Raw genomic sequence first — 21,206 nt, 5'->3', positions numbered from 1 at the left:
AGGGACTTGTTACAATCTCCGTAAGGACCATTACCTTTTCGAAAAAAATTCAAAATTTCATTTAATTGTGGAAAGAATGACATAACAATATTTCAAATTTTAGACTTCAACAGTAAAAGCACTTTTGGCTAAACACTTTGTAGGAAATTTATACTTTAAACTATAAAAGAGAACATTCCCTTTTGCCTTTTACTAGAACCAAAACGTGCTTCACCAATATACTTTATACTGGTCTTCAAGTACCAGTTCCCATTTCCATCCTTTTGAAGTGAATGACCTCACATTTGTCCACACTGAAATCCATTTACCATTTTTCCCCATTCACTTTATCTATCAATAGCTCTTAGTAATTTTATGCTTCCATTTACAATGCTTACAATACCGCTTATCTTTGTATCCTGGACAACTTTGGATATGTGGCTTCCCATCCCATCACCCACGTCATTGGGGGACACCACTGATCACATCCAGCCAATTACAGTACATGGTGAGTATATGGAGTTAGGCTGCAGACCAGACTGGATCTCATGGAATGGTGAGACAGGCCTGGGGCTTGGTTAAAGAACCTGCCCATTATCCCTACTTTCTCTCTCCTGCTGCTCACCAAATAGGATAGAAACTGAAGGCATAAAATTGGGACTTGGTGACAAACATTTAGAGAAGCTAACTCCATATTTCTGGATAATATTATCAAGAAACAAAACGTACACAAGAGAACTGGAGGATAATCCAATATGGTAATAGTCATATACTTCTAAAAATGGGGCAACATTTAATACACTTGGCTATGAAATCAATCCAACATTAACTCTTCAAATGGATATCACTACACAATTGCATGAAATATTCTAGAATAAGCATAGCTGTCAGATCTCAATTCTCCAAAATAAAAAGACTAAGGAATATAAACGTTGTAAAATGGTTTTTGACCAACTCCACAGTAAGATACAATGGATACGGGGGAGTGGTTTACAATTTTATATTCTTTGATGTCATCAAACCACCTGAACCAGATTAATGCCATGCAATCACTCCCGTTATCTATTAATCTCACAATAATGTTATGGTAATTGGTTCGTGGTAATGGAACTGCAACTGTTAATCCTTCAGTGAAACCATCATCAAGAGCAGCAGACAGGCTGTCAGCATCCACAATCAAAGCTGCTGATGGTGCAAAAACAGATCCCAAAACAATCCCAGAAAGCTCACAGTAGATATCATTTTTTAAAAATAAATCCTCAAGTGGCTTCAAGGCTGTAATCTAACACCTGATTTTACAGGGGCTTTGATATTCTGTCATTTTTCTCAGATCTTATTCCCTCATAATTCTACAGTCTTGCACTCATCATTCTATATCCTCAAACTTCATTTACAGAATGATTATGGTTTGCTGTACCATAGAACAGTTTAAAAAATTGGTGTTTCCAGCTGATGACACTGACATTCCTGAACACAAAGGCAATCTAATTCTCAGCCTAAGAAAAACAGATGCCAGACTAGAAATGCTGTGCACAAAGGCTCAAGCAGAATAGCTTTAAAGCTTTGAAAGGGGAGATTACTGGAGGACACATCTTTTAATATTTTATAACAGTGAATAAAACAATCAATAGCTAACCAATTTTACCTGACAACTGGTGGACGTAGAAGATTTAAACATTAAAAAACCAGTGTATAAACAAGAAAGTGAAAGTATGGCCAGATTTACCCACTGACTTTCTGTTCACTCGCGAATGTGGCAAAGCCCATTCATTGTCCATTCCTAACTGCCCTTGCTAGTGAGAGGAATGGTTGCATAGTGGTCATGTTACTGAACTAGTAACCCAGAGGACTAAGCTGATGCACTGGAAACATGAGTTCAAGTCCCACCATGGCAGCTGTGGAATTTAAGTTCAATTACTTAATAAACATGGAATAAAAAGCTAGCATTAGTAATGATGATCATGAAGACATCAGATTATTGGAAAACCCACCTGGTTCACTAATGTCCTTCGGGGGGGGAAATTTACTGTCCTTACCCAGTCTGGCCTACATGACTCCAGACACACAATTGGTACCATGCTGCTTTCGAAAGTGGCCTACCAAGCCATTCAATTGAATTAAACTGCTACAAAATAAAAGTTGACTGCAGATTATTATGTGGAAGCTTGATGTGACCAGAGTAACTACTGCACTGTCCGTACAAAAACTGCACATTTAGAAATCAATACCGGGTAATACACTTCAGTACATGAAATGCAACTTGCACATTTCCTAGCAGTAAAGTTTTCTGCATTGGGGAGAAATAAGGCTGACAGTGCTGTGCAGTTAAATGGCAACATTAATGGGTACTTGCACTGCTAAAGAGAAGGATTATCGTTTAAAAGGGAAAACCGCAGTCATTCTGCTTCAATAAAGAACAAATTGCTACTGCACCGTGGATTTCTGCAATACTTGGTTGATCTGAAAATTCCGGCACAAATTAAACCAAAATATAAAATGACACTTCAAGCATAAACATACTGTAAGTAAAGGACAACTAAACCCAAAGTTTTTCTGAAGGTAATTAATAGAAAAGCTCAGGAAGGTTTGCAGCATCAGTGTAAAAAGAAACAGGGTTAATGTTTCAAATCCATATGATTTCTTCAGAGTTGAAGAGAAGTAGAAATGTAATGGATTTTATGCTTTAGGTCACTATTAGCAATGTCCTTCGTCTTTAACACTATCATTAACACTACCTTTGTCTTGTGTCCAGGACATCTTTGACAAATCTCTCCTGAGTTCCCACCCATCCCCAAACTGCTGTTTTGCTCCACCCTCTCTCTTCCACAGGATAAAATCCATCACATTTCTACCTTCCTGCATGTTCTGTTTTTATTTTAAGATTTCCAGCATCCGCAGTATTTTGCTTTAATATGGCAGAAGATAACTAATCCTGTTTGTGGTATCTTTCTGTTTCAGGTTCTGTCCTTTACTGTCTCTGAGCACCACCTGAGCTGTCAATCTGAGTTCAGTTTCACTGTCCCCCAACCCCACAGTAGAATAAAGTGTTAACAGAATGGCCATGCTAATATATGATGTAGCTGATGATTTTTCACTGACATCAGTTAGTCATGTGTTAGGCTGTTAAAAGAGTAGTTGGAACACCTTACTCAGGAGCAACATGCCCATTCTGTTGCCTATTTAGATGTAGTATTAATAAGCAAATGTAAAGCAAGTAGCAGGGTATGACAACAGTCTGGCCATAATCAAAAGCATATGCCTGTACTCCACAGGTCAGAAGGACCATCCAAAATAACATAGGCCAGTCTGATCCAAACTATTAGCTGGCTCAGTGTTGCCACTCACCAGACTTCCAGCTTCTGACACCCAATAAGTAATGGAGGAGCGCTCAGAGCATCTACCCTGTCATTTATAGTGTTCTAGCTACATTAAAATGAGGCACGTACCAACCAATACAGCACAGCCGCAGAGATAGCTTCACATACATTTTGGGTAAAGAACAAAGAAAAGTGCAGCACAGGAACAGGCTCTTCAGCCCCCCAAGTCTGCACCGATCATGACACCTGCCTAAACTAAAACTGTATGCACTTATGGAGTCTGTATCCTTCCACTCCCATCCTATTCATGCATTTATCTAGTTGCCCCTTAAATGCTGCTTTTGTTCCTGCTCCCACCACCTCTCCAGGCAGCGCATTCCAGGTATTCACCACCCTCTATATAAAAAAAAATGCCTCGCACATCTCTAAACTTTTCCCCACGCACCTTAAACCTATGTCTCCTAGTTCTTGACTTTTTTACCCTCGGAAAGAGCATCTGACTATCCACTCTGTCCATGCCACTCTCAATATTTCAACCTCTATCAGGTCACCCCTCAATCTCCATTGTTCCAGTGAGAACAAGCCGAGTTTATCCAACCTCTCCTCGTATCTAATACCCTCCAGACCAGGCAACATTCTGATAAACCTCTTCTGTACCCTCTCCAATGCATCCACATCCTTCTGGTAATGCGGCGACTAGAATTGTACACAATATCCTAAGTGAGGTCTAACTAAGGTTCTGTACAGCTACAGCATGACCTGCAAATTTTTATACCCAATGCTCCGACCGATGAAGGCAAGCTTGCCATATGCCTTCTTGACTACCTCATCCACCTGTGTTGCCATTTTTAGTGATCAGTGGACATGTACACCCAGATCTTTCTGCCTGTCAATACTTCTAAGGGTTCTACCGTTTACTGTATAATTCCTACATGCATTGAACCTTCCAAAATGCATTATCACACACTTGTCTGGATTAAACTCCATCTGCCATTTCTCTGCCCTACTCTCCAAGTGGTCTATATCTTGCTGTATTCTCTGACAATCCTCTTCACTATCTGCAACTTCACCAATTTTTGTGTCATCTGTGAACTTACTAATCAGATGAGCTACATTTCCTCCAAATCATTTATATATACTCCAAACAACAAAGGTTCCAGAACTGATCCCTGTGGAACACCGCTAGTCACAGCCTTCCATTCAGAAAAGCATCCCCTCTATTACTACTCTCTATGTTCCATGGCCAAGTCAGTTCTGTATCCATCTTGCCAGCTCTCCTCTGATCCCATGTGACTTCAGCTTTTGTACCAGTCTATCATAAGGTACCTTGTCAAAGGCTTTACTGAAGTCCATGTATACATCATCCACTGCCTTTCCCTCGTCTATCATCTTTGTCGCTTCCTCAAAAAACTCGATCAAGTTAGTGAGGCATGACCTCTCTTTCACAAAACCACTTTGCCCATCACTAATAAGTCCATTTGTTTCCAAATGTAAGTAAATCATGTCCCCAAGAATCTTTTCCAATAATTTCCCGACCACTGACGTAAGGCTCACCAGCCTATAATTTCCTGGATTATCCCTACTGCCCTTCTTAAACAATAGAACAACATTGCATCCTCGTTAACTACAGGTGAAGTTCCAGAGGATTGGAGGAAAACCAAAGGTTTCTGTCAAGGCCCCAGCAATTTCTGCCTTTGCCTCCCTCCGTATTCTGGGCTAGATCCCATCAGGCCTTGGGGACTTATCTATTTTAATAATTTTTAGGATGCCCAATACCCCCTCCTTTTCAATATCAACATGACCCAGAAAATCTACACACCTTATCCTAGGCTCCTCATGCATGAATTAGTATCTCGCCCATTTCCTGTTTCCATGCATTGACTCCCTCCACTATCCTGGAGAGGACCAATCCTTCCCCTGGCTACCCTCTTGCTCTTTACATTCATATAAAACGCCTTAGGATTTTCCTTAATCCTGTTTGCCAAGGACTTTTAATGACCCGTTTAAGCCCTCCTAACTCCTTCCTCAAGTTCTTTCCTACACTGCAAGTTGGAGGCTTCCCCTTTCCGCTCTGCCAGTAGCTCTTGGTTGATTCTAACACAATTACCCCAATGTTTATTTTAATTGTCCAGTGGCCAGGTCAGGTTTTCTTGGTGCCTTGCTCTGGCTATGACTTGCTTTGTGCAGGTTCCAAATCAAGTTTCAAAAAGCGGTTACAAAATTTTTTGTTACGATCTTACAGACTGAGGTAATAGACACCAAATCAGCATGCAATTCTGATCCTTAGATACTCACTTGATTCACTGATCCCCCTTATTCAGGCTGTAGCAAATCACTGTGCTGATGTCCCAGTCTTGTGCACAAAACTGTTACAGGGGCTATATTCCCAGTATTGGCCAGATGCCAATGCATGGGGTTGTGGGATAGGACCTGGGTGGAATTGTTGTCACGGCAGACTCGATGGGCTGACTGGCCTTCTTCTGCACTGTAGGGATTCTACAATTATACTATAGCCTCAGTTCTACCACTGAGTGACAGTCACTTGGGCAGGATCAGAGATGGATAGCAAACTGCCAAATCCATACAGCATGGAGTGCTGGAAATTCCAGCAGGTGGCTGCTGCTCCTCACCCAAAAGAAAACTGGAAAAATAAACAAAGCATCTTTCTGACCCTGGCTCCAGCTTCTCTCACCACCAGGTTAGTCTGGTGGAGAAGGCACAATGGTTGCCATGTGTAGGTCTTTACTTAGAACTGCAGTTGGACCTTATTGTCATCATTGAAGCCCAATTGCAGAATTTAAGAAGATTGAGTGTCCCTCTGGTCTGTTAAGATCTAGTTAAGATTTCAACTTGCAGGAAGGCAGTGGCGTCAGTATGGATAACTCAACCTCAGGACCAGCAGGGCCCCCATATTCCTCACAGTTTGCATCACTTACCTCACTTATGCCTTCACTGAAAATCATAAATCAACATATATGGCCACTTGTTGCCATCTTGCCCACACACATGTAATAAAGAAGAAGAATGATATCAACAAGAAGTCCAGTCAAGTTCTTCTGTACAATGAAGTGGTATCCAGGGAGGTTGATGATTGTTCTCATGCCACTTCAATTAGCAGCCAGTCCCATTGTTATGATGTCACCCCCTCAGTTTTGAAGAAGATATGATTTGATTTATTATCACATGTATTAGTATACAGTGAAAAGTACTGTTTCTTGAGCATTAAACCAACAAAACGTACCGTACACAGAGAATGAAAGGAAATGGTGCAGAATATAGTCCTACAGTCATAGCTAGGGTCAGAGGAGGATTAATTTAATATGAGGTAGGTCTATCCAAAGTTTGACAGCAGCAGGAAGGAAGCTTTTATTGAGTCAGTTGGCATGTCAGCTCAGACTTTATACTTTTCTCCCAGTGGAAGGTGGTGGAAGAGAGCGAGAATGCTGGGATGTGTGGGGTCCTTGATTATGCTGGCTCTCATCCCACGCATCCTCCGCGTTGGAGAGCTCTACTACCTCCCAAAGATACACAAGGTAAACACACCCGGCCGTCACATCGTATCGGGCGATGAGGCCCTGTGCGAGAACCTCTCCGGCTACGTCAAGGGCATCCTGAAACCCACCATACAAAGAACCCCCTGCTTTTGTCGCGGCACTACAGACTTCCTACAGAAACTCAGCAAACATGGAGCAGTTGAACCAGGAGCAGTCCTCGTCACAATAGATGTCTCAGCATTTTACACCAGCATCTCCCATGACGATGGCATAGCTGCAACTGCCTCAGTACTCAACGCCGACAACTGCCAGTCACCAGATGCAATTTTACAGCTCATCTGCTTCATGGAAATGGAAGGGGACGAGTGCCGTCCAAGCGGGAGTGTGCTGAACTGGGGAAAGGCGAGCTATGGCAGGATTAGGAGGGAGCTGCAGCAAACTGACTGGGAGGGACTGTTAGCTGGCAAGTCCACGGTTGGCAAGTGGGAGGCTTTTAGGGACAAAATGAAATGGTTGCAGGGGAGGTTTGTTCCGGTTAAGCGAAAGGATGGGAAAGGTAGGATTAGAGAGCCGTGGATTACGGGGGATATTGAAGACTTGGTTAGGAAGAAGAGGGAGGCGTATGATAGGTCAAAACAAATGGGTACGGAGTGTGCGCTGGAGGAATATAGAGAGAGTAGGAGGGAGCTAAAAAGGGGAATTAGAAGGGCGAAGAGAGGGCATGAGATGGCTTTGGCCGGTAAGATTAAGGATAATCCTAAGGCATTTTATTCCTATATTAGAGGCAAGAGAGTAGTTAGAGGGAAAATTGGTCCTCTTAGGGACAAGAGTGGAGAGTTGTGTATTGAGTCGGAGGGAATGGGGGAGCTCCTGAATGAATACTTTGCGTCGGTATTCACGAAGGAGAGGGGTTCGGAATCGTGCGGTCTCTTGGAGGGAGCGGAGGTTCAGTTGCAGGATATAGTTATTACGAGAGAGGAAGTGCTAGGGCTTTTAGGTAGCGTAAGGACGGATAAAGCTCCGGGGCCTGATGGTATTTATCCCAGGCTGCTTAGGGAGGCGAAAGATGAAATTGCTGGGCCTCTGGCGCACATCTTTGTCTCTTCTTTGGACACAGGTGAGGTCCCAGAAGACTGGAGGGTAGCAAATGTGGTCCCGTTGTTCAAAAAAGGTAGTAGGGATAACCCTGGGAATTATAGGCCAGTGAGTTTGACGTCGGTGGTAGGGAAGTTAATGGAAAAAATACTTAGGGGTAGGATGTATGAGCATTTGGAGCGTTGCGATCTGATTAGGGATACGCAACATGGCTTTGTTAGAGGGAGGTCTTGCCTTACGAATCTGGTGGAATTCTTTGAGGAGGTGACAAAAACGGTTGACGATGGGAGAGCCGTTGATGTCATCTATATGGATTTCAGTAAGGCGTTTGACAAAGTCCCTCACGGTAGGCTGGTAGAAAAGGTTAAGGCGCATGGGATACGAGGCCAGGTAGTTAGGTGGATTGAGAACTGGTTGGGAAATAGGAGACAGAGGGTAGTTGTGGAGGGTACCTTGTCGGGCTGGAGGCCAGTGACCAGTGGTCTGCCGCAGGGCTCGGTACTGGGACCTCTCCTCTTTGTAGTCTACATAAATGACTTAGAAGAGGGAGTAGGTGGTGTGATCAGCAAGTTTGCTGATGACACCAAGATGGCAGGGTTGGCGGGTACAGAACTGGATTGTCAGGTGATACAACAGGATATAGATAGGTTGGTGCAGTGGGCAGATAGGTGGCAGATGGCATTTAATCCTGACAAATGCGAGGTGATGCATTTTGGAAGGAATAATGCAGAGAGGAGCTATGTGATAAAAGGTAGGCCGATTAGGAGTATAGACGTACAGAGAGACCTGGGAGTGCAGGTCCACAAATCCATGAAGGTTGTGTCACAAGTGGAGAACGTTGTTAGGAAGGCTTATGGGATGTTAGCCTTTATAGGAAGGGGCTTAGAGTATAAAAGCTGCCGTCTAATGCTTCAGTTATACAGAACGTTGGTTAGACCGCATTTGGAGTACTGCGTCCAGTTCTGGTCACCTTATTACCGGAAGAACGTGGAGTCTCTGGAAAGGGTGCAGAGGAGGTTTACCAGGATGTTGCCTGGCATGGGGGGACTGGGTTACGAGGAGAGACTGAAGAGACTGGGGCTATTCTCCTTGGAAAGAAGGAGATTGAGAGGGGACATGATAGAGGTATATAAGATACTGAAGGGAATAGATAGAGTTAATAGTGAGAGACTGCTCCCTAGACTGGGTACGAACACGAGAGGTCATCACTTAAGGGTGAGGGGGGGGAGGTATAATTTGGAGGTAAGAGGAAGGTTCTTTACACAGAGAGTTGTGGGGGTCTGGAATGCGCTACCGAGTAGGGTGGTGGAGGCAGGCACGTTGGACTCGTTTAAGATGCAGTTAGATAGGCATATGAGTGAAACGGGAATGGAGGGATATGGTAGGGGCTATTAAATAGGGTTAAACCTCGGGAGACACCGGAAGGGCAGGCTGTATAACTAATATGTTTTGTCTTTATTCCACAGGTGGAGGTCCACCTCGTGTCAAGCGAGGGGCATGCACACGGCGGGTTGTGCGTGGGCTGCTCTTGGAAGTCCAGGAGTGGCCTAGTACTTCATGTCGGTGTGTGTGCTTGATCCTGGACCGATAGACGGGCTCCACAACAGCTCAGTGACTAGCACTGCTAGCTGTGCAGATACATGGATTTGGGCCTGTGTCTGTGGGAGTTTGCGCATTCTCCCTGTGGTTGCGTGGGTTTCCTCCGGGCGCTCCGGTTTCCTCCCACACCCAAAAAATGTGCTCTTAGGCTAATTGGTTTCCACCAAATTGACACTATTTCTTCCCTGAATCTGACTGAGTAGGGTCCCATTCGTAGACATGCAGGGTAGAATAGGTGTAGGGCGATGCGGCGGCGCGGGCTCGTTGGGCCGAAGGGCCTGTTTCCCGTGCTGGGTTGTTCTTTGTTTATCCTGGACCACAATGTCTTCACCTTCAACAACCAGTTCTTCATCCAGACAAACGGAACAGCCATGGGGACCAAATTCACACCTCAATATGCCAACATCTTCACGCACAGGTTCGAACAAGACCTCTTCACTGCACAGGACCTTCAACTGATGCTATACACTAGATACATCAACGACATTTTCTTCCTTTGGACTCATGGTGAACAATCATTGAAACAACTATATAATGACATCAACAAGTTCCATCCCACCATCAAACTCACCATGGACTACTCTCTGGAGTGCAGCATTCTTGGACACACACATCTCCATCAAGGACAGTCACCTTAGCACTTCACTGTACCGCAAGCCCACAGATAACCTCACACTGCTCCACTTCTCCAGCTTCCATCCTAAACATGTTAAAGAAGCCATCCCCTATGAACAAGCCCTCCGTATACACAGGATCTGCTCAGATGAAAAGGATCGCAACAGATACCTCCAGACACTGAAAGATGCCTTCATAAGAAGAGGATATGGTGCTCAACTCATCGATCGACAGTTCCGATGTGCCACAGTGATAAACCACACCAACCTCATCAGAAGACAAACACGGGACACGGTGGACAGAGTACCCTTCGTCATCCAGTACTTCCTTGGAGCGGAGAAGTTACAACATCTTCTCCAGAGCCTTCAACATGTCATTGATGAAGGTGAACATCTCACCAAGGCCATCCTCACAGCCCCACTTCTTGTCTTCAAACAACCGCACAACCTCAAACAGACCATTGCCCGCAAAGTACCCAGCCTTCAGGAGAACAGTAACCACGACACCACACGACCCTGTCACAGCAACCTTTGCAAGACATGCCAGATCATCGACACGGATGCCATCGCCTCATGTGAGAACACCATCCACCAGATACACGGTACATACTCTTGCAACTCGGCCAACATCGTCAACCTGATACACTGCAGGAAAGCTTATCCCAAGGCATGGTACATCAGGGAGATCATGCAGACGCTATAACAACAGATGAATGAACACAATCACCAGGCAAGACTGTTCTCTTTCTGTTGCAGAACACTTCAGCAGTCACGGGTATTCAGCCTCTGATCTTCAGGTAAGCGCTCTCCAAAGTGGCCTTCACGTCACAACAATGCAGAGTTGCTGAGCGGAGACTGATAGCCAAGTACTGCACACATGAGGACGGCCTCAACTGGGAACTTGGGTTCGTGTCATACTATCTGTAACCCCCACGACTTGCCTGGGCTTGCAAAATCTCACTAACTGTCCTTTCTGGAGACAATACACATCTCTTTAACCTGTGCTTCACGCTCTCGCCACTCACATTGTCTGTGCCTTTAAGACTTGATTGCCTGTAAAGACTCACATTCCAACCATTATTCTGTAAATTGAGTTTGTGTCTTTATATGCCCTGTTGTGAACAGAACTCCCACTCACCTGACGAAGGAGCAGTGAGCGCTCCGAAAGCTAGTGGCTTTACCAAATAAACCTATTAGACTTTAACCTGGTGTTGTGAGACTTCTTACCCAATTTAGCATAGCCAGTCAACGTAATCTGTACATCTTTGAACTGTGGGAGGAAATTGAAGGAAACCCACACAGACACAAGCAGAAGGTGCAAACTCCACACAGGTTGTCACCCAAGGCTAGAATTGAACCTAGGTCCCTGGTGCTGTGAGGCAGCAGTGCTAATTATTGTGCCATCATGCTGCCTCAAAGCAGTTGTTAGCTTTCTTTTCCCATTCCAGATTTATTTAATGATTTTAAATTCCACCAGCTGCCTTAGTGGTATTTGAACCCATGTCCTCGCAGTATTAGCCTGGATCTCTGGATTATTAATGACATTACCATTACACCACCATCTCCCCTTTTTTGATCACAGTTGATCCTCTATCTCAATGTCATACTTCCAGTTTCTCCCCATACCACTGATTCCATTAAAATTTCTCTCTTTTTAGAATATTAAGCACATTTTGCAGTGGTGGGGTTTGAAACTTGGCTCCCAAAGACAGAGCCTTAATGCAGCGCATTAGACCACTTGGCCAAGCTACCACACCCATTTGCTGGGAGTGAAGGTGGATTGATTTAACAATGTCAATCCATATTTATTTTAGAAATGGTTCCTGTGCACCAGAACACACGCAAAACTCTTCCTAGCCAAATATTAGAATACCTGTTTCAGGAAGGTCTCCAATATTGTGTGCTTAGAGCTTTAAATAAAAGCTAAAATACATGGTGTAACAAAAATGTTTTCACAACCATAGTATTCACCCACCAAATATATAAAAGTTGTGATAAGTTTGTATATCAACAGAAAGGAATCTTGTCTTTAGAAAATAAATATCACTGTGCAGTAGTTTAATCCTTGGAATTGAACATTTAAATTATGACTAATTTTTATTGGTAATTTATTCATGAAGGCAACATTTTAATATCCATCTACAACAGTTTTGGCAGACCATAGGATTATGTAGTATTTGCAAAGACAATTCTAGAATATTATGACATGACTCAGAGCTAATCTGTTCCACATATTAATGTGGAAAGACTCAGATCCTTTACACAATTCTTTGTGATGAAGCTGGTGATGACCTATTTTTTACTAGCAAGTCGGCAATCATTTTTTTAAATCTTAGATCACTTCGTAAAGGATTTACTTCAGTTAAAATAAAAACAAACTTAACCTTAGCACTGATTATGACTTCTTTTTTGAAAGCAGTTATTGGAAATTTGGTTAGCTCATTCAAAATTCTGAAATTGCTACTAAGGTATGTATAAATAAACCATCATAGCGCTGAAGATATTGATAGGCCTTTCAAAAGCCTGTGTGTGAACTGAAAGGCTCCGCTCATGCTTCAATGATGACAACCCTTTATTTTTCTCACGAAATGGGGATAACAATAAACAAGAACAACCCATTACGATCAGAGATTTTCAAAAACATACCTGTGGCATCACCCCATCCAACTCTCCTTTTATTTGGCATTTTTGCCACTTTAAGGGCACTTTCATTGGCAGCCACCTACCCTACATTCACCAACTGATGGTCTTCTCAGAAACTCAAATTTCAACTCTTTCTGACCATTTCAATTTTCCTCAAACTTCCTGCGCAAACAACCACAATAAAGGTATCAGCAATTTGGATTAAAAAGAGGCTAGGGATTTATGTATCATTGAGCATGATCCAAGAGTAGAAAGCGAGGTCAGCTAAGGTTCACCAGATCTTTTTGGATATGTTCTTGAGGCTTCGTCACATGAACTCCCTCCTTCAACTACCCCATCCAGTCAAACATTCACATCCCCCTCCCAAAAAACTCCCCAGCAGTTTTATAACTAATAAACCAGTATTCAAAGGAAAATGATAAAAAGTTTTATTTAATTCCCCCAAGATTTTGTCTGATGGGTTATCCAGAGCAATATCCAAGAAGTTGATAAGAAATAGGAGCAGGAGTAGGCCATCTAGCCCTTCGAGCCTGCCCCGCCATTCAATAAGATCATGGCTGATCTGTCGTGGCTCAGTTCCACATTCCCGCCCTCTCCCCATAACCCTTAATCCCCTCGCTCATCAAAAACCCATCAACCCGCGTCTTAAAAATATTTAGCGAGGTAGCCTCCACCACTTCAACGGGCAGAGAATTCCAGAGATTCACCACCCTTTGAGTGAAGAAGTTCCTCCTCAACTCCGTTCTAAACTGCCCCCCCTTTATCTTGAGGCTGTGCCCCCTAGTCCTACTGTCCTTTCTGAGCGGGAAGAGTCTCTCCACCTCTATCCTATCCATCCCGTTCATCATCTTATATGTCTCAATGAGATCTCTCCTCATTCTTCTAAACTCTAACGAGTACAAGCCTAGTTTATTCAGCCTCTCCTCATAGCTCAACCCCCTCAACTCCGGGACAATCCTGGGATGTTGACAACCCAAGACCGTGAGCAGTGCAATTTTGACATGGTCAAGCTAAAGCTAAAGGTGGTGATTACCTTTCTGTTCAGCCTGATATCCCATCTCCTCATTCAAAATTACTCTGCTGAGGGTTAAAAAATATTCATCTCTTTCAATTTAACATCTCCATTGCACTGCTAACCTTGAAAAGTTCAACATTTCATCAAACAAAATGGAATGTATCAGCTCGAACATTCCTTGTATTGAAAGTAAGCCTTAAATCAGATTTACACTGCAGAAAGAGAGTCATCAATTTAATTTCTCAATGATTGTTTAGGAAAACAATGAGCTTCATGTCACGTCAGAAATGATTAATAACCACACTTTTGTTCCTGAACAGAATTCTGAACAAAACACTGGCTTATTCAATACGACGATTTATATCAACGATTATAATAAATATTCTACCTACATTTTTACCTGTATAAATAGACATAGCACGGAAAATCACAAAATTATAGACCAGCTTAAGGGATTAGATACAAAAGGTTAGTGAATTTTAAATCCAATGGAAGCCGACATTGTGCAAATACATTTGCCTCAGAATAGCCTCTGCAATGCTGCAGCCTCAAGATTTAACAAGATCATTTTGTCCTAGTTTGGAAGGTTTTTCTCTTCCCTCTCCATTGCCTTCCTTTTTCATCTCAAAACATTGCCTAACCATGGAAGTGGAAGCCAGCAGACTAACTGCTCCCATTCAGATGCTGCTGTGGGGCTCATTGCTGCAATGTACACAATGACAGCCTGTAACATTATGCCTTTTAATACATTATTCAACTTCCAAAGGTCATCCACTTAACTCTCCTACCTGCTCAGCTGTAAATGTATTAAGTCTACAACTAATTTTGTTTTATCCTAGCAAAACACTAGTGGTGGACATTCAATGGATTCAGATCAGCAGTCGAATCCTCCTACAGTGCAGCAATAGTACCTGGTGCATCACTTTCAATACACGTAATATCAATTAGTTAGATCTGGGCTGACTTTTGCGTAACTATCCAACGTCTCACGTTGTATCTCTGAAATTGCCATCTTTCTTATTTCTTTTCAAAACACCAACCCCAAGACAATTTAAAAACCTTGGCCAGAATTTTTCAGATGGTGGACTTTCCCGTCCAACATTGGAGAAGTCAATGGTAAACACCTTGCCGCTGATAGTGCCTGCCCTGCAGCCATTTCACGCTCCACCAAGCATCAATTGGCTGAAGGCAGGACTTCTGCCCCTCACTCAGCCAATCTAATCGACTGGCAGCTGTCTAATCCCAGCAGTGCCAGAAGCTGCAGCGGACAGGACTGGGACTACAAGTATTGGTCAGGGTGCCAGGAATTCGGCCAAGTAAGTTTTGGGAGTTCGAGGGTGGAGAAGGGAGATAAGGCCCAGGGATTTGGACAGAGGGGAATTGGAAAGGCCAGGGATAGCATCTAGAAGGCGAAACCTTTTGGAGAAGTGCACCCTCCCCTTCCCACCCCAGGCTTAAGCAGGGTCACTTTTTGGGCTTCCCCTCTTCCCCTAAACACCTTCTGCAGCTAGAAAATTGAGACTGGGCAGAAATCGGTCCTCAAGTAATCGTTAATTGGCCACTTAAGGGCCTCAACTGGGATGAGCTTCACCCTTCCTTGCGTCACATTGGAGAGAGGTTGGGGCAGGCAAAAGTTCAGTGGGAAGGCCTTCCCAAAAATTTTACATTCCCTTGCCTACACGCCCATGAGCAAAATTCTGCCCCTTATTTTGTTTGACTTCCTTTGGTGCTGTAGTCATCTGTACTTATACGAAACATCAATGTGTGTGCTGGCCCATTATTTCTTGATATGCCTTATGTCCGGTTCATAATATTTTAGAAGCCTGAAGCAAAGAACCTCAAGATGACAAAGAATGAAATAACATTTTGGATGTGGTTCACTACTCTGCTTCCTGGAATCTCTGTTCCACCTGAGAATGACAGAAGAGAGAATAATGGCCGGCCAGGACTATCATCAGCCATTTCGCTTTCACAATCTCTAACTTCTCAAAATAAATGCACATGTAGCTAAACATAGGTGTGGACAGGTAACCAAGCTCAGAGTACTGGGCCTGAACGGTGTAACATGGAGCATCAATACGCTATGAACCCATGTTTCACTATGGTTGTAAATCCACCTCACACCCTCACTTTTTATTGCACATCTTTAGGTGTGTGTCTCTTGACAGAACTCTGGTTTAAAGCTCATGTAAATGAAATTACCTCCAAAGTGTAGTTCAAGTTAGACATATGGAAGGTTCATGTGAATTAACATTTTGGTAGTCTACAGCAGTACAGCAGCAAAAATACAACAAATTATGAGATAAGTGCATCTTAAGAAAAATATAATCTTCTTAGAAACACGAGTTGTTGACAACTACTGCCGGAAGCCTATCTGCTATCACTCTGTAATGATATATTGGGGATGTACTTCTAATACTCTAAAGTGATTCATTCCTTGGGCAAGATTTTTAAGTTTTCAGGTTATTTATTAGTATCACAAGAAGGCTTACAATAATACCGCAACAAAGTTACTGTGAAAATCCCCTAGTTGCCACACTCAGGCACCTGTTCAATACACCAAGGGAGAATTTAGCATGGCTGATGCACCTAACCAGCACGAGTTTCAGACTGTGAGAGGAAACCAGGGCACCCTGAGGACACCCATGCAAACATGGGGAGAACGTGTAGACGCCACAAAGACGATGACCAATGCCAGGAATTGAACCCCGGTCCCTGGTGCTATGAGGAGGCAGTGCTAACCACTGTGCCATCATGCCGCCTATTTTGGATAATCAGAAAGGCCAGGCTCATGGGCGAGCAATCGCTTAAACCATGTCCCCACCCCCAGGTCAACATGCCAGTTTCTCCGAGACAAGACCAGTATTTTCAGGAAAGGGAACACACCCAAACTCCTAAATACAGTTATGAATAAGCTTGCTGTCAGCTCGTTCAGATTTGAACTTCCCCTTTATAAGACGGGTTTGACATGCCATCAGAACCACAACATGGAGGAAGAGGCAACAACATAGCAGGGAGCAGTCAGCAAGGGCATGACAGAGGCAAAAGGCAGCACTGAGGATAGAAGAATGTGAAAAGGCCCCCACGGTGTTGACAGCAGAAATGTTGCAGAGTTCCTAGCAACAGCAAATTGCCATGGTACACTGCAGAGATAGGATTCAATACAGACCAAAATAAATACAGAACATTCAGGTAACATGCTGGCAAGTCTATTAGGGGCTGAAAAAGAAAGGGCAAACTAACATTTACAATGCAGACCCTTTTTGTGGCATCCAGCTTTATCTCTCCTTCTTTGCCTTAGTGTTTAATTTTCCATATGCCTCTGTTTAGGATCATTCTCTATATTAAAAGATGCTACATCAATGGAAGGTTTTGTTACTGGCAGAGCTAACTAGATCCATACCAAGATGTTAATCGGTCTTTTCCCTTTTGAGAGATTAATGGACTTACTGCCCATTTGTAGCACAAGACCTTTCCTGTCCATGGACTGGCCACTGCCCATGCACTGATTCCAGTTTGTGCTTGAACAACATCCTCAGTAATGACTGCCACTTGCCTTTTAAATTGGCAGCAATTCAGGCCTGATCCCAGTGCATCCTGCATCCTCTGCTGCTATTTGTGTGGTAAATGAGAAGAGAGATGAGGAAATTTATTTTCTTTACCAGCTCAAAAATGCAAAGAAATTAATATAAGCCTTTATTTAAGCTGCCCTTTTAGTCCCATGCTAGTTCTGGAATCACAACAAATAAATTTCTGATTTTTAATTTTTCCATCAGGTCAATGATTAGATTTTTCCACAACTTCTACTCTTCAACAGCCTTACATTAAATATAGTAATGATGCAAATTATGTTTTTATTCATTCTTGTCATCAAATTTGTTTTATTCCCCACAAATACTGGACACACACTTTTGTTAATACATTTCTGCAATAAGCACATGGTTTTTGAAAATAGCCCTTTCAGGGGAGATGCAGGAATTCTATGACACAAGCACTGTCTGAAGAAGGGACGATACCAAACCTGAGAAGTGACCTCTTTGTCTTGAAGTCTATTAAAGAGTTATCTAATTGAAATATATAGTACCTTGAATTTGCATTCAAGAATAACTTACCAAACATCACCATCTGTAGTCCTTCAGGGAATGGACCGACTGTCCTATTTCCATTGACATGATGTCTTGCTGAAAAATATAAGAAGCAACACTTTAAGAGCAAGGGCACAGAAGTACACGCTACCTAATTTAATTACAGAAATGTCAAGCCAACAATTTTCTGGGAGAGATGTTTCAATTTACTGTACCAAGGGAAAATGTTGTGTGGGTATAACTGAACTGCTTTGTACTCTAAGCGTGAAGTTACAATAAAACAATCTTCTAAAAGAGCACAGTACGAGGCTCAGACACTCTCACATGACTACTATGGGACTTAAAAACAATGGTAATAAAAATATTTAGCAATAGTATTCCAAGCTTTTAAGTTCTTAAATTAGTATCAATGTCTGTTCCTGTGTCTACCAGCTCCAGCAATTGACAATAATAAAAATCAGGCTCAGAAGTTGAAAATTAATGGGGTCCTTTCTACAAGACGGAGGATCATGGCAGCAATGTGCAACCAACAAATCCAACCCCAAAAGAAAACAATTACTAATCTTTTCATATTTATCCACCACTCCTATAAACAAATATTTTGAACCATATGAAAAGGAACCACCTCTGTATTGGGTACTATGGAAGTAATATTTAGATAATCAGTCAGAATAACAATATGCAATGAACTAAAGAGAGGCAAATGTGTGAGTAATTCAAAACATTACTTTCCACACACATTCCGAAAACATCCAATCCACCACACCACTAATGCTCTTCATTCGTCCCCTGTTTAAATTATCTAACTGCTTGCTCAAGATCCAGTAACCAAAAGAAATTTCCTCCCATTAGATATTGGGAGGGCTAAAATCATTGGGCTTGATCTTACAGGCCATTCATGCCACATTCCCACTGCGAGGTCAGAAAATTTGGCAGCTAGCCAAATCTCTGTTCACTGCAGCGGGATGGGAAAATCCCACCGGCGTGAACAGTGGTAAAATTCCGGCTATTGTCTCTCGTCATTGCATAAATAGCAGTGTCTGGTCGCTAACTCCCCTCTAATACTTTATAACCTTGGTGTCACATTTGACCCTGAGATGAGCTTCTGACCACATATCCATATTTATTTCTACCTCCATATCACCCCCAACTCTGCCCCACCTCAGCTCATGTGCTGCTAAACCCGCATCTGTTTCTTTGTTAGTTCTATGCCTAACATAGAATCCTGACTAGCCTCCCAACTTTCCATGCTTTAGAGACGGGTGATCTTCCAAATCTCTGCTGCCCATATCCTGACTGGCATGAAGTTCTCCTTCCCTATCAGCTCTCTGTCCATTGACCCATATTCGCTCCTAGTTAAACTCTAAGCTTTGTTTTCAAATTCCTCCATGACCTCCCCAGTCTCTTTAATCTCCTCCAACTCTAGCCTCTTTCACATCTCCAATTTTAAAAAGACTAATTTTTATCATTTCATAGGGTGCAGACATCACTGGCTGGGCCAGAATTTATTGCCCATTCCCAATTGCCCTCAAGAAGGTAGTGGTGAGCTGCCTTCTTAATCTGCTGCCATCCATGTGGTTTAGGTACACACACAGTGCTGTTAGGGAGGGATTGACAGCAAAGTAATAGCAATATTTACAAGTCAGATTGGTGAGTGGTTTGCAGGCAGTGGTGTTCCCGTGTCTTTGTTGATCTTGTCCTTTGAGTTAGTTAAGGTCATGGATTTGGAAGGTTCTACTGACGGAACCTTGGTGAGTTGCTGCAGTGCATCTTGTTGACAGTACTGATTGCTGCCATACAGATTGCTGCCACTATACAGGTGATGGAGATAAACAATATTGAAGGTGCTGGATGGGTTCCAATCAAATGAACTGCTTTTGTTCTGGATGGTATTCAGCTTCTTGAGTGTTGTTGGAGTTGTACTCATTCAGACAAACGGAGAGTATTCCAACAGACTCTTGACCTGTGCCTTGTATTCAGGGGGGAAACTTGTCATAGAATTGTTACTCGCCACAGAACTGCCAGCCTCTAACCTGTTCTTGTAGCCACATTATTTATATGGCTAGTCCAGTGCAGTTTCTTGTCAATGATAATCCCGACAATGTTTATAGAGGGGGAGGCATTGATGGTAAGGCGATTATTAAATTCTCTCTTGTTGGCAATGGTCATTGTCTGACACTTGGGTGGTGCAAATGTTACTTGCCATAAATGTTGTCGAAGTGTTGCTGGGGAGGCAACGGCCGAGTGGTATTATCACTTGATTATTCATTCAGAAATTCAGCTAATATTCTGGGGACCTGGTTTGAATCCCAGCATAGCAGATGGTGGAATTTGAATTCAATTTAAAAATAAATCTGGAATTAAGAATCTACAGATGATCATAAATCCATTGTCGATTGTCAGAAAAACCCATCTCATTCATTAATGTTCTTTAGGGAAGGAAATCTGCCATCCTTATCTGGTCTGGCCTACATATGACTCCAAAGCAACAGCAATGTGATTGACTCTCAACTACCCTCTGAAATGGACTAGCCATAGGCAACTAGGGATGGGCAACAAATGATTGCCAGTCAGCCAGACCCACGTCCAATGAATGAATAAATAAATATATATTTGCACACAGACTGCTTCAGTATCTGAGTCATCACGAATGGTGCTGAACATTGTGACTTCTGACTTCATGATGGAGGCAAGGTCACTGATTATCCCTGACTTCCACAATCTATTTCATTAGCTAGTTATGACCCTGACCAGTGGAGAATTTTACCTCGGTTTCCAATTGACTTCAGTTTTGACTTCACTATTGCTGGTTGCAACTTCAAGCATAATCCCCAAGTTCCAGAGTTCCTTCCCTAAACTTCTCATACTTTCTTTCCTCCTTTGGGTTCCTTTGAGCCAGCAAACTCATTGGAAGGATTCTGATGCTCCACTGCTGGCAATCCCTCTCAGTGTGGGGGTAACAATGTTACCGATGAAGGAGGGGGAGGGTTTTCCAATGTCCATGGAGAAGTTGGAGGAGGTTGCCCGGTTCACTGGCAGATCGAGGTGCCTTGCGAATAGTGCCCGAGTGCTCTGCAACTGACTTCCCCTGACATATTTAAGTTAACCAACTCCCCAACCACCACCACCCATTGGATGAAGGAGTAGAATTCATGTTGCAAACTTCTCCATATAAATGAGGCAATCCAAATCTGAAACTATCCAATCGGTTGAAACTCAAGTATTTGCAAATTAATTTGAAATTTCCCTTCACTTTTGTGCTGCAAACTTCAGCCAGTGTGGTCTGAAAAGCTGTGCAAAGCTCTTCCTGCTAACTCGCTTTTTTTTTTACACATTTGAAGGAATTTAAATTGCATTTTACTATT

General features: G+C 42.8%; 1 protein-coding gene across 3 annotated transcripts in view; it reads right to left on the bottom strand.

The window, feature by feature from the left end:
- Window positions 1-21,206, bottom strand: part of msraa (methionine sulfoxide reductase Aa) — a 299,961-nt gene that overhangs the window by 171,772 nt on the left and 106,983 nt on the right. For all 3 annotated transcript variants that reach the window (XM_080192332.1, XM_080192334.1, XM_080192333.1), the window contains exon 2: window positions 17,869-17,937. In XM_080192332.1, the coding sequence (XP_080048458.1) occupies window positions 17,869-17,937 (69 nt within the window). The remainder of the gene's footprint in view (window positions 1-17,868; window positions 17,938-21,206) is intronic.

Source organism: Carcharhinus amblyrhynchos, chromosome 7 (genome assembly GCF_965287045.1).
Source record: "Carcharhinus amblyrhynchos chromosome 7, sCarAmb.v2.hapA, whole genome shotgun sequence".
Classification (NCBI taxonomy): Eukaryota; Metazoa; Chordata; class Chondrichthyes; order Carcharhiniformes; family Carcharhinidae; genus Carcharhinus; species Carcharhinus amblyrhynchos.
Note: the sequence above shows the minus strand (reverse complement) of the source record. Positions and strands in the feature narration are given on the sequence as shown.